General features: G+C 51.2%; 1 protein-coding gene across 6 annotated transcripts in view; it reads left to right on the forward strand.

Moving 5' to 3' along the window:
• Nucleotides 1-12,063, forward strand: part of RBM20 (RNA binding motif protein 20) — a 192,442-nt gene extending 180,379 nt beyond the window's left edge. For 3 of the 6 annotated variants that reach the window (XM_047703581.1, XM_047703584.1, XM_047703585.1), the window contains exons 13-14: nt 4,964-5,085; nt 9,088-12,063. In XM_047703581.1, the coding sequence (XP_047559537.1) occupies nt 4,964-5,085; nt 9,088-9,198 (233 nt within the window). In that variant the 3' untranslated portion in view covers nt 9,199-12,063. The other 3 variants (XR_007122840.1, XM_047703583.1, XM_047703582.1) reach the window with 3 other exon arrangements.
• Nucleotides 12,064-13,916: the final 1,853 nt, after the last annotated feature.

Raw genomic sequence — 13,916 nt, forward strand, 5'->3', positions numbered from 1 at the left:
AAGCAAAAATTAAGAGTTAAGTTCCACCACCTTGTCATTTGTGTCTTTTTAAAAACTATTTTTCATTCCAAAAAGTGTGATTATTATGACAAATGTAAAAACTAAGAGCCATGTAAAGTCAATGTTAAGTGTTGTATCTCTTCCCTCCAGGTTCTCCTCAGCTCCAGAGGTAGTCGCAGTCATACCCACGGAGACTAGGTCACACCATACACAGAATGTTCTACAATTTGCTTTTTTAATTTAACAGTGAGACTCAGAGACCTCTTCACCTCAGTACACAGACAATGCATTCTTCTTAACCACTGCAAATATTCCATCCTAAAAGATGTACCGTAAATTACTTATCCATTTCTCTACTGGTAAACATTTAGGATGTTTTCAATTTTTTCCCCGTGGCTAAAATGCTGTAATAGTTAAGCTTTTATATTTATCATTTACCATGCAGGTATCATTTCTAGTGCTTACTTCATTCTTTAACTCACTCAAAACACCTATGAGGTAGGTAATATTTTTATCCTTATTTTATAAGCTAGAAATCGGAGATGCAGGGTTACAAAGCTGATGACTAGCAAAGACTGGAGTCAGGATACAAATCCCAGTAGTTTGACTCATAGGACCGTGCTTCCTCTCTGCTCTGCTGCCCTTCCAAACACATGTCACCTTGGTGTGCGTGCCAGGGTATCTGCAGGGCAGCGTCCTAGGCTGGGAGCAGGGGGTGAGGGTTGTGGCGTTACGTATATTTCCATTTCACATTTTCATAATTGCTGCTAAATTGCACTCCAAAAAGATTATACCAGTTTTCAGTGCCAGAACAAGACTTCTCATTCTCTGCTTCCTTACCAGCATCGGACGTCATCAGTTTTGAATCTTTACCAACCTGTTAGGGAAATGGTATCTCATTCTGCTTTTTACAAACAGCTCTAATGAAGTATAATTGATACTAATGAAGTCTCATGTTTAAAGTGTACGGTTGATCAGTTTTGACGTCTCTGTGCACCCGTGAGTCTATTCCCACAGTGACACAGTGAACGTATTCATCACCCCCCGAGTTTCCTGATGCTCCTTTGTAATTCCTCCCTCCCCACACCTCAGTCCCCAGGGAACCACTGATCTGCTTTCTGTCACTAAATATGTATTTGAAACCAAAGGGAATCATACGGAATATACCGGTTTTGCCTGACTTCTTTCACTCGGAATAATTATTTTGAGCCCTTGATGGGCAGTTGGGTTGTTTCCAGCTTGTGGCTCTAACAGCTTGTACTTCTGTATTGCATGTGGTCTCTGATGAGCTTTGAGGCCCATTATCTTACTGATCTTAGGGGCTGGGGATATGGTACCATTTTCCACATTTGACAGAAGAAATAAGTGCAGATACTTAGCCAAGATCATGTAGCAAGTCCAGTCAGAGCTCAGGGTTCCTAATCTGAGCCCACTCTGCCCTCCTGTTCCTCCAGTTCAGGAAGCACAATGTAGGAAAGGCAGTTTTTGTGCAGCGGTTATGGGCACAGGCTGTGGAATCTGATTCCCTAGGTTTAAACCTCAGCTGGCTACGGGACAAAAGTCTCCTCTTTAACCTCTTCTCCTTGATTTATTGACTTTCTTTGTCAATAATGGAGGCTAGTAATAGAACCCTACCACGTACAGTTGGTTTGAGGAGGAAATGAATACTTGTAAGGTCTTAGTGTCTTCTAGCAGGAGGGTTCTATGTTGTTACTACTCATTGATGAAGTAGTCATTGAGCCCCTCCTCTTTCCTCTCACTGGGGCCACATGACCCTTATGCTCCAGAATCCATCACTCCTAAAGGGACTTCTAGGGAGGAAGGGAACAGCCTTCAGGCTTTTCCCTCTGGAGAGCAGGGAGGTGAATGGGGAGTGCCAAGGATCCAAAGTAAAGGGAGGTGAAGTCCCAGTGCTCGGGGACTGGCGTGGAACATGGGGTATGGGGAACAGAGAGAGGGCACAGCCCACAGGTTTCAGGCCAGTTCTAGGTGACCCTAGCCAGCCTGAGCCTGCCCAGGTCTGCACTTCCAGAACCGAAGGGCATTGCTGCAAAATGCAAGCTTCCCCTCCACCCAGTGCAGGCTTTGCTAGGATGATGGACTTATAATCACCCGGCCCAGGAGCTATTATTAGAAAGCAAATACAGCTTTAATTGTCATGCTTAATAGAGTCTGAAAAATGGGAGGACTGAGTGGCTCCAGACGAGTTGGGACAGTGACAGTTTTTGTGACGCTATAGCTTCACATTCCAGAGGCTTCCTGAGGTGGTGTTGGTGTGTGGTGCCCATGGCAACTCCCAGTTGCTGAGTGGGGGAGGGGGTTGCCAGGCATGTGGATATCTTCCTCAGACTTCTCCCTCCTCGGTGCTTTTAACCACCTGGTACCGCCTGTCAGCTGCTGGGTGCTGGCAGGGGCAGGGAAGCGTCGCTGCCCACCTTCGGAGCCAGGGTTCTCCAGGGTTGGTTCTTAACCAGGGTTGACCTGGTTAGAGAGCAAGAAGGCCTCTGTGGAGAGATGTTTAACATGCGGCAGGAAACGAATATTTTTTGAGCACCAGACAAAATGATAGGTGCTTCCCGTAACACCCTTTGTGGTGGTGTTATTTCTATTTGACAGATGAGGAAGCTAAACTCAGAGAGTTTAAATAATGTGCCCGAGGTCACCCAGTGTAAGTAAAAGAGCTAGATCTTTCGGACTCTACATTCCATTTTCTCTCCACTCTACCGTCACTTCCAAGCCTTTTTTCTTTTTGGCAGTGGAAACCTTTGTTCCAGTCACTGTGCTGCTTGGGTTGAAAGGACCCACAGCTGCCAGCTCAGCTCGGGCCCTGCTTTACACTCTGGGGTGGCTTCTGAGACAATGGTGCCCCTTCTTGGGGACCCAGGACACGGGCTGGAAGGCCTCTTAGAAAACCTAGAGGATGCTGGAGGCCTTACCAGGGGGCCTGCAGTGAAACCCCAAGGTTTCTTTTCTGGGACCACCCAGCAATCCCTCCTGCAGGGTCTGGGGCAGGATAGGGGGAGCAGCTCTGATCACAGGCCTGCGTCTGCTCCCTGTGGCCTCCCAGTGTGCTGCTGCTTTCCCAGTTTCCTTGATCTTGTCTTGTGTGGGCATCTGCGCCCTACAGACAGCAGCAGGAGAGAGCTGTTCTGTGGAAACGGAGGACCGAGGCGGGCCTTGCTTATAGCTCCTGTGTCACCGGCTTGTGTGCATGGGGGAGGGGCGAGGCCGCCAGCCGGCCACAGGCAGAGCAGGGGTCACGCTTCTGTCCTTTGCCATGGGGGTGGGAGGACGGTGAGGAGGGGAAGGCCACAGCCTCTTTCTGGGCAGCAGGCCCAAAAGAGGCCCCCGCCCGTCTGGGGGCTGGTGTGGGCAGGGCAGCGGGCTACGTGGCAGTTAGAGAAAACTGGCTGAGGAGGCTGCCAAAGGCAGGCCCCAAACCACAGAGGAGCAATCAGTCACAGCAGGCCTTGGGCAGGCCTCCTGGCTCCCGTCTCCCTCCAGGCCCGCCGCTGCACACTGATAAGTGGCTCTTTTGAAATGAAACGGAAAAAAGAAAAGAAAGTTATAATTACAAGTCTAAGCAGTGGCTCTAGGACAGGGTCTCCTCTACACTTAGCTCTGTCTCCCAGGCGGCAGCAGGAGGAGAGAGGAGGCGGCCCAGGCTTGTGGTCACATGCAGCGTCTCGATGGAGACCTGGCCTATCTCCCTTTCTGCCAGAAGTGGCCCTTCCCCTGGTGGGTGGCTCCCTTGCCCGGTCCCCCGTCCATCTGCTGCGGCCGTTTTGTCGTCACCCCGGTCCCCCAGCAGGGCCACGGGTACTAAGCGGGTGGGCGGCGGCCCAGCCCAGCCCGTGTGCACATGCCAGCCGCCCTGGCCAGAAAGCAGGATCCAGGCCTTCCGAGATCCACCTGTCCCAATCCTTCAGTTCCGTTAGGGGTCCTGCTTCTCACAGCCCTGATGCCTGGGTCTTCTGCTGACAGTTCACCAAAGGGCGGTGAGGGAACTGAGGCCCCGGGGGAAACGGGCATTCGGCTGACTCTCCCTAGCTTCCCACAGGTTCTTCGAGTCTGGTCTGTGCCCTCTCAGACCTGGGCTCTTTCCACTCTGCTGACCGTGGCTTCAAGAGGAGAACAGTGACCCCCACACACCTTGGCGAAGGCTGGAGCAGCCGCCATGCCTTCAGAGATGAATCCTCTGGGCTGTGATACCATCACTTCTATTGCTATGGGGCCACTGTTTCCTCTCCTCAAAATCAGAAGGCCTCCCAGAATCCTGTGACTTCTGTTTACCAAGTCATAAGTAAGATGTGATTGCTAGGTGGTTTAGATGTAAAGACTGGAGGATGGGAAGATGTTTATGATACACGATTACATGGAAAAGGGAAGAGACAGAACCATACTTAGGGTTCGATGAAAACTGCCCGCCTCCCAAAAGAAAGTCTGCATAGAGATAGTGTGGAAGAAAATGTTTGGATTGGAATGACTCTAAGTGGTTTTGCCTCACTTTGGTGTATTTTTAAAATTGTCTTTAATGAGCATAATTCTAAAATAAACAAAAATGACAGCATCCTTTCTGAGTCCTGGGCGTAACAGCTACAGAGAAAGGTACAGCTTGGAGAAACGAGATCCTTCCTCCTCCTTTCCCTGGAAGCAGGCTGATAACAGGAGAGCCTGGGCCTAGTTCCCAGCAGCAGCTGCAGAGCAGAGCATGGTGGAGCCCTCCATCAGCCCTGGGGGAGTACATCGCTTCCTAACCACCTGGGAATGGAGTCGGACCTCTTCTCAGGCTGGTTTTGCAGATGAGGAAACCCGCCTGGGAGAAGCTCCACAAGCAGCCAAAGTCAACAGCAAGCAAGGGATGGGGCTCATTGCTCCCATTTCCACCTGCTGGCTGGCAGGACCTCAGGGGTCTCAGGTGGCCTTCCTAATTCTTGCCTGTCTGTCCCCCATCCTCCTGCAGGAGTGGAGTTCGTGGTACCCAGGACTGGGTTTTACTGTAAGCTGTGTGGGCTGTTCTACACGAGCGAGGAGATGGCGAAGATAAGCCACTGTCGCAGTGCTATCCACTATAGGAACTTACAGGTAAGCGGAGCCTTCCTTGCCCAGCACCCGGGCTCCCTGATCAATGTCCTTCCAGCACGTGGAGAATGGGTCTTTCCTCAGGCCTGTCTCCCCCAGGCTGCTCCACGTGCTGGTGGCCTTCCCTGTGCTCTCAGGACATCTGTCTCCCAGGAGTACTTTACAGCATTCTGTTGGGGTCGGGTTTGGGGGTATCTGCCTCTCCCCACTGGCCTGAGTAACTTGAGTTAGGGGTCACCCGGCCCATGCTTGAGGCTGACCCCCTTTCACAAGACCTGGATGTTCTAGATGCTGACATTTCTCTGTGTTTCTGTTCCCGCAGGCAGTATCCTTGTTTGCTGCAATAAAGATCACTATTAGGTTCTATTTAAATATTCATCCATAGTGCGACTGTTTGTCAGAGGCAAACTATGTACTAGACAGTGTTCTAGGCGCTGGAGATAAAACAACAAAACACACACACACACACACACACACACACACACGGGTGCCTGGGTGGCTCAGTCAGTCAAGCATCTGCCTTCAGCCCAGGTCGTGATCTCAGGGTCCTGGGATCGAGCCCCGTATCAGGTTCCCTGCCTGGACAGCGAGTCTGCTTCCCCCTCTGCTCCTTCCCGTCTGCTCCTGCTCTCTCTCTCTCAAATAAGTAAAACTTGAAAAAATTATAAACACACACACACACACACAAGACAAAAATCCCTCTCCTCTTGGAGCTCCCATCCTAGTGTAGGAGTTAAATGATAAAATAAGTAAGTTTTATGGTATAGTAACTGGTGACATATAAAAAATAGTGTGTTTCTTCCAATCTCAGGTGCCAGCAGTTATAAGACATATTGCCAGGTTTTGGATACCAATAGGAAAAAAAATATTGCAAAGTGACAGCGAGACTCCATCAATTGTACAATGCATCTCGGTTTCAGAGATTTTAGTGTGGGTGGGGCAGGGGCTGGTCTTGAGTCAATGAAAGACAGTAATAAGTTCTGTAATATAGACCTAACTAACACGCAGCATGTTGGAACTTCTGGGGTGTTTAATAGGAAGCATGAGATACCAGCTGCCCAGGAATAAGTATTCCAAGGCTCCTTCTGTTTTTCCTGCAAGGAGTCAGAATAGTTTTTGTAACACATAAGGCCTCACCCAGGGCAGCCCCTCATGGTGGCAGCATGCTCTAATTCCAGAGCAGGCATTACTCTCACGGTTAAATTGTTCGAGCGGCTGATCCAGCATTTTTCAACCTGAGATGTGAGAGGGAATCACCTGGACAGTGTTTGGAAAGTCTATTTATATACTAAGTTAGATATTCAGTAGAATGGAGATGGGGAGGGGATCCAGGAATACACAATTTGAGAAAGTTCTCCATAGGATTCGAATGTTCATCCCTAGTTAAGAAACTCAGATAGGGGCCAACTCTTGTTTTATAGTTGAGGAAACTGAGCCCCAGCGAAGCTATGTGATTTGTCCAAGTCCATGCAGGTGGTGAGTTCATAGACCCAGGAACAGACTGCCTGATTCTTAATCACTTCCTTTTTTTTTTTTTTTTAACCCTATTAAGCGGATCTTGCAAACCAAGACCCATAATGAATAGCCTATATCACCATCTGCAAGGAATTGTCGTTGGCTACTCCCAGGGTCATGTCACTTAAGCCTCTTGATTTCCCTCTGGGGAGCAACTGCTCTGTGAACAAGGAAGCTCTGGGGTCTGGGGCCCAAGTCCTGGCCTCTTCTGGGGGAGCACAGTGAAGGCCTGACTTGACCAGGATTCAGACTGGGCTCTACAGAGCCAGCGGAGGGTGGCCGTCTGTCCTGAAGACAACATCATCCCCCATCCCAACAAGATAAAACCTACAGAATGGCAGGGCTGGGTGGGGTCTTGGAGATCATGGAATCCTGGTTTCCCCCAATGATGGTCCCCATACCAGCTGGCATCTTTTAACAATGCCACGTCCTGGACCCATCCTCCCCTGCATATTCATTCTCTTCAGGGCTGGGCCTGAAAAGCCTCATTGTAAAAAATCTCTCCAGCAGGTTCTAATACCTCAGTGTGAGAGCTTTTGATCTCCTGCAGCATTCTCAGCCGGACTGTGTCATCCTCGAGGAAGTTCACATCTCAAGGTCACTCAGGAATTTAGGATGAGTCCAGACTTGGCCGGGGCCTCTGATTCTAAATCCTGTATTTTTTTTTTTCCCCTCCAGGACAGTAGACTATACTGTGTTCTGGGCCTATGGGCTAAACCCCCAGGCAGACATCCCTCCCCAGAGCAGGCCAGAGTCATTCCTGTGGTCCCCAGGCACGTCAGGGCCAGGCACAGGCAAAGCCTTAAAGGCCCACCAACTGCAGTTCAGGGTTCTCTCGTGCACCTGCTGGGGAGCTGGGAGCCTCTACCGCAGGCTTCCCAGATAAGGTTTCTGTCAGTGGCCTTGACAGAATGTCTCTTGTCCACACAGCCTCGCCCACCCCACACTACCCCACGTTACATGTGTGAAAAGTGAAGAATTTTGCCCAAGCAGCAGGGGCTGGCTCACACCTAAGTCAGGCAACTCGTAAACTTAGCACTACCAGCAGGCCTTGAGGTGGGGGTGAGGGGTTGCTCTTCAAGGCGGGGAGCAGCTGGAAGGAGCCTCCCTCTCTCTGTGCAGCCTCTGCTGGGCCCCCGCTGCTGGTCATAGCCCCAAGAGAACCCATCCATAGTGACCCGAAACAATGGGGGGAGGCAGATAGGTCAGATGGAAAACCAGATGCCTCCCTGGGCTCCAGGTCCAGAGGGGAGTGAGCCCACATTTCCCTTCCTGGAATGAGGTGGGGGATGAACCAGGCCCTCGGTCAGCAGCCTGGCCCGCGAGGACCCACGGTCGGTCTGCTGCTCTCCGCATCGGGCTCTCAGAGCCAACCAGTTTCTTCTAAAGAGAGAGGGCATCTCACAGGCATCACCTCGTCTGGCCCTCAAAATCACCCTGGGGGGAGGAAGGCACCGTTTCTCCCATTTACCAGATTAGGAGTCCGAGGCAGAGAGGCCAGTGACTTTCCCGGAGTCAGATGGCCGATGCCACTCGTGACACAGGGCAAGGTCCCGGACGGTTTATTTTGAACCAGGTGCTGTGCTGAGTGCATACGGTGCCTCGCTGGACTTCACAGCCACCTTACGGGGCTATTTCCTGTTAGTAGCCACGTCCACACATGTCAGACATCCTGGGTGACTCGCCTGCTGAAACCTAGGATTTGAGCCCGGGTCCTCTGGCCACAGAGCCCACACTCATGACCACTTGCACACTGACTCCTGATCTGGTGCTCTCTGCGCTGCCCCCTGCTGCCTGGGCCATCAGAGGTACCCATGGGGCCCCAGGCCTTTCCTAGTTGTGTCTCACTGCACAGAATCTAGAATCCCAGGGGCGGCCTGCCCTATGGCCGGGGGCCGGTGCTGATAGCAGCCAGTGCTCCGGGGTGGTGTGAGGCAGCCCCCAGTGACAGACCTGCGGGCACTCAGCCTGCTGGCCACCCTCCAGGAAGCAGGTGGTTACAAGAGGCTGCTGGCCCTCTTTTGCAGTCTTCGCAGGACGGTGCTGTGCTCCTGCCATAGGTCGGCCAGTCCGACTGGCCTCTGGTCCCCCTGGCTGTCACACGCAGATGTGCCCCTGGGCGCTGAGGCTCTTCTGGAAAACAAGTGGCATCGTTGTGAGAATTCAGTGAGTTTCTATAAGAAAGGCAGAACAGCGCTTGTACAGCATAAGGGGGCTTTGGAAGTGGTCCCTGTTGTTAGGATATGTGTTTTCTGTGTTTTCCACGAGAGCCCTGTGTTACTTGTAAACTAACGTAGAGAGAGGAGGTCCTTTGTATGGTCCTGCGCCACAGAAGGATAGGGGAGGGCTGGGTGGGGGAGTCTCACCCACTGGGAGAATGATGGGAGAAGGGGCCCAAGTACATCCCTTTCTCTCCTCTCTCTCCTTTGTTCTCCAGCCAGGTCACCACTGACCCTGTCTCTTCCCTTTGTCCCTCTCTCTCCTCCGCAGAAGTACTTGTCGCAGCTGGCCGAGGAGGGCTTGAAGGAGACAGAGGGGGCCGGCAGCCCTGGGCCTGAGGAGGGCGGAATCGTGCCGCAGTTCGAGAGGAAGAAGCTTTGACGCTTCTGGAAGCCGGGAGAGGAGGGCCTTCTGAGGTGGGGCCTTCCTGACCTCAGGGACAGAAGCCAAAGCCAGAGAGGAAGGAAAACCAGGCAGGCCATGTTGCCTCGGCCTGTTCTCGCCGACTCGTCAAAACGCCCTTGCAGTGTCTCCCCAGAGAAGCCGTCACCTGATGTGTCCAGCGACGGAGGGTCACCCTCTCTCTCTCCCCACCGTTGATCCTTGTTTCCTTCAATTTGCTTCTCTCTCCTTCCCCCTCCCCCGCCAACCTCTGTGCCAAGGGTCATTTATTTTTCATAAAATCCAACTTCTCAGGGATTTCACAGTGTTCAAATTCTTGATGGGACAGGACAGGTCAGGCCAGCCCGATCAACCAAGGAAGAGATCTCACAGAAACTTCTGGGTCAAGAGCCACTCCAGGGGGTCTGGAGCATTTTCGGTGCCTGGCGTCCTGAGCTGGGGTAACTGTTGGGTCCTGCAGGCCTAGAAAGGGGGCACCCTAGACCAGCACCTGGTAGAAGCTGGGAGTTCCTCCAGCAGGACCATCTTTTTTGAAAAGCCCCCAATTTTAATAACTCTTTCATCTTCTCAGTTACTCTAGAAGTCCACCAGATTCACGCCTTAACAAAAAGTAATGAATCTCACAGAGGAGGAAAAGAGCTCTTCATTTTGGGAGCTCTGTTAAGGGAGCTCCCTCACCCACCAAACTTCTTTCCATCCTCAGGATTTCAGGAGGTGCCAAGCTTCGTTCTGTTCTGGACAATTCATTTGGTATAGATTCACTTCAGTTAAAAATGTCTTCTCCCTTCAGCCAGAACAATATGGGGCTGGGTCAGATGTTGGCCTCCCAGCCCTGTGTGGCACTGGTGCAAGAGCACTGAGCCAGGGAAATGGTGTCTGTCCTTGACTCGCTCTTGGCGCCTGCGTCCCAGGATCCAGCAGCTTCTCGGTGGGATGGTTTTTAAAATGGTCTCTCGGTGGAGAAAGACACAAGGAAAGAGCAAGGCCGCAGGATTGCCAGGAATTGGTAGGAGGGCAGGAGGTCAAGGCCATTTCAGAGGACCCCTGTGTGCACACTTTTGGGGGTCAAATGTCACGAAGAAAAGACCTCTACTTCCTACAGGGTTTTCTGATACTGGAACTTAGTGCCTTCAGGCCCCAGACTAAGAGTCCAAGGTTTCATGGGGAGCATTTAGGACAGAGGTGCTGGGGGGAAATGAGGTTTCATCACAGCCCCGAGGAAGACTTCAAGAAGGTCAGAGGGGAGCCTTGTGCTGCTCCCACAAGCTTGAACAACTTCCCCAGCTCAGCCCTTGGAAGATGGTTCCTGTGTTTCTACTCCTAATGACAGATAGACTAGGAAGGGATTGTTTGTTTTATATTATTTTTTGCATTTTTTTATAGTAGATAAGATTTTTTTTATGGTAGGTAGACTGCACATTTTGTCCTCTGCACTAATGGCCGAAGGATAGAGAACTTATCTGAGTTCAACACTGACATTTTATCAGTGAATCTGAAGCACAGAGAAGGAAGAGATGTAGGACATAAAATGAATCCTGTGTAAACCTCGGGGCACACACGGTTACTGGTGAGGAGAGAGTTGCGGGGAACCTGTGAAAGAGAACAGAGAAGGCCAGCACCAGAGGCCAACCAGGCAGCCTGGGCACGCGCTATCAGGGGCTGGAGGAAGCGGAAAGCCTGGCCTTGGCATGACGCCATCTGGGGGCCTCGGAAAGGTTGGCGTCTCCAAGACAGTCGGCTCTGAAGATGGCGGCTCAGCTCAAGCTGCCTCCACAGGTTTTCACCTGCTGCTCTGCAGATCGGCCTTCTGCATTTCTGGGAAAACCTCTGGCCCTCATTGTCGTTCTTTGCCCTCAGGGGGTGTCCAGGGCCAGCTCTCTGGGAACCTTGCCGGGAAGAGTCTTCCACCTCCACCAGAGGATGGAAATGAGCATTTTCAGAGAGGCTGGCAGTCTTTTCTCCCAGCAAAGTGAACGTCAACCCACCAGCTCATCCCTCCTCCTCCTCCTCCTCCTCTTCCTCCCGCCCAGCACCGTTTCCATGGAAGTCGAGATGGCTGTTCAAACAGCCTCATTCCCAAGTAATGCAATGGCTCCCCTGCTGATAGACTGACCTTCTCCATACTGGAAAGCTGGCAAGAGCCACAGGGAGGGATCGAGGAGAGGCTCTCTGCATTCAGTCAGAACCTTCACTTTAAAAACCGTCTAAAATTCTGTATTTGTATATATATTTGTATTTATTTCTATTTATTTTTATACAGTTCCATTGGCATGGTCCTTCACCCACTCTGTAATTTGCACTTTTTATTCCTACATGTGTCATACACAATGCAATATTACAGACAACCAGGAAAATACTGATTTATTTTTTAAAGCTTTTCCTTAGTGTTTGTCAACCATTTCAAAGTGTCTCCCCAAAAAGCTTATGTAAGAGCATCTGTTACCTTGAGTAACAGATTCATTTGTACCCTGGGTTAAGGTAACAAAGGGCATAGGTAATTTTCTTTTCATCATAAAACACCCGAAATAAAGTATATCCAGGCAGTATTCCCAAATAATTTGATAGATTAGATGTTGGTGTGAGCACAGCCATCACTATCCCTTCCTTGGACAGTCGGAGGCTGTGATCTATTAGACTGTCCTTGAACTGGACCAGAGTTTGCTTTTTGAGCTTATGAGAAAAAGAAAAACACTAGTTAATTTAAGTTTGAACTTCTAAGGTATTAGAATTTGTTGAGTGTCTTATCAATCGTCATCACTTTTCCTGATCTGTATAATTGACCGCAAGTGTTTGTTTTTACAAAAGGAAAAAAAAAAGATTTTTAATAAAGAGAATTTGAAAGCTTGTGAGTGGCTGTCTGTCATGCAGGGAGCCCTTGGCATTTGTCTTAGGGAAGCTCACTGAGCACAGAGGTTGGGATCTGGCCCCTCTCTGAGTCTAGGATGTCTCTAAAGGGTTGAACAGAGAAGACACAGCAGCTTCTGTCTAAAACCCTGGGAATCAGAGATGCTCAGGGGTGAGCCTCCAGAAGGGTAAGTTGGGGAAAGTGGAGAGCTGCTGTCCCTTTTGCAGAATCAGATAGAAAAGTGTCTAACCCTGCAGCCCGCTGCCCTGAGTCTCCCCCCGCGCCCCGGGCAGAACCCTATTGTCCTGCACCAGTTCAGGTCGCATCCTTTCTGGACGTTCCATCTGCGGTGAGGTGGTTGATGCCCAGCCCCAGCTCTTCTTAGCCCTGTGACTTCCTGAGTCCCAAGTCCTCTGGCGTTCGCGGGGATCATGGTGTACATACATCACCTCTGAGTTGTTTCAGGTTTAGTATAATTGTTGGTACTGAACCTTATTTTCTTTCAGAATCCTAAGCCCTTTCTCAATCATTTCTTCTAGCAAAACAAGGCCGGTCTCCTGAGCCCAGTTGGCCAGTCCTTTGAATGGCCTGGAAGCGTTGGTGGGCCCTTCCCTCCTGTTGGCAGGGCTCCTGAGTCAACGGGGAGGGGCTGGGCAGTCTGGCCCCAGAGGGCAAAGTGAGTGGGGCCGCCTGTAATTAGCAGGAGCAGATTGTAGAGCTGAGGAAAGTTCCTGTCGAGCCTGTTGCTGCTGCCCTGCCGCACCCTCAGCCTATTGTGGCCATCCTGGAGCTGACCTTAGGCCTCCAGTTCCCACCAGGAGGGGTGGAGAAGCATCCTTCCCTGCAAGTGCTGGCTGGGCCCCAGCTGGCCAAAGTAGTGAATGGACCTGGAGCTCGTCCTCCATGCCAAGTTCAGGATCCAGGATGCATGACCGTGTCCCAGGCCCCACATGTCCCTGCAAGTGGCATTGCTCTGGGGGGCACCGTGCACCTCGTATTCTGTCCGATGGCACTCCCCGGAGCTGTGCAGTGGGGGTGTCCTGCCAGGGGACCTCCTGAATTGCAGTCCCCCTGCCCTTGCCTGGGTGTTCCCATTTTCTCTCCGATATTCTTAAAGGCCCTAGAATCTGGTTCTGAGCCAGTCTACCAAGCCAGAGCCCTGACATTTAAACCCATTCTCTGTGCTCACTCCTCCTCCCCTGGATTGGAGGCAGACTGCCCCTGGTTCCACTCTGCCATGGCCTGGACATTGATACTGCTTCTCACCGTCCCCGACTAGGCCAGGCCAGTTGGACACTAACCTTGGTCCCCATCGGAACAGCAATAGCGACCGTTGACTGTCCAGCAAGGCAGGGATGGGACATCTGGACTCACCCCCAACAGCCCTCCATTCTTCTTTCCCACTCTAAAAGGAGCCTGTCCCAACTGGATTTCCAAGCATGTCCGAGTGGGATGGACCCAGGGACCCTCAAGTCCTGGCCCTTCTTCTGCAGGTGAGAAAACTGAGGTCCAGGAGAGGAGAAGTGACTTGTCCAAGGCAATACAGCTTATTGGTGTCAGATCAAGATGAATCCAGATCTCCCAGGTGGTCCTGCCAGGGACAGGCTGTTTCAGTTAGGTGACTTCGTGAATTTTCCAGGCCTATCCCCAGCTGAACTTGAATCCTCAGTGAAGACTCAAGACAAATCACTGTTTTTGCTTTTTTTGTTTGGTTGGTTTTTTTAATGTTTTCTGTGTATCCGAATCACCTGGGGAACTTAGAAATAAAGATTCCCGGCCCCTCCCTGGAGATTCTATCTCTGCAGGTCTGCACGTAGGCACAAGCATTTTAGCGAGCCTGTGGGTGATTCAG

Source organism: Lutra lutra, chromosome 14 (genome assembly GCF_902655055.1).
Source record: "Lutra lutra chromosome 14, mLutLut1.2, whole genome shotgun sequence".
Lineage (NCBI taxonomy): Eukaryota > Metazoa > Chordata > Mammalia > Carnivora > Mustelidae > Lutra > Lutra lutra.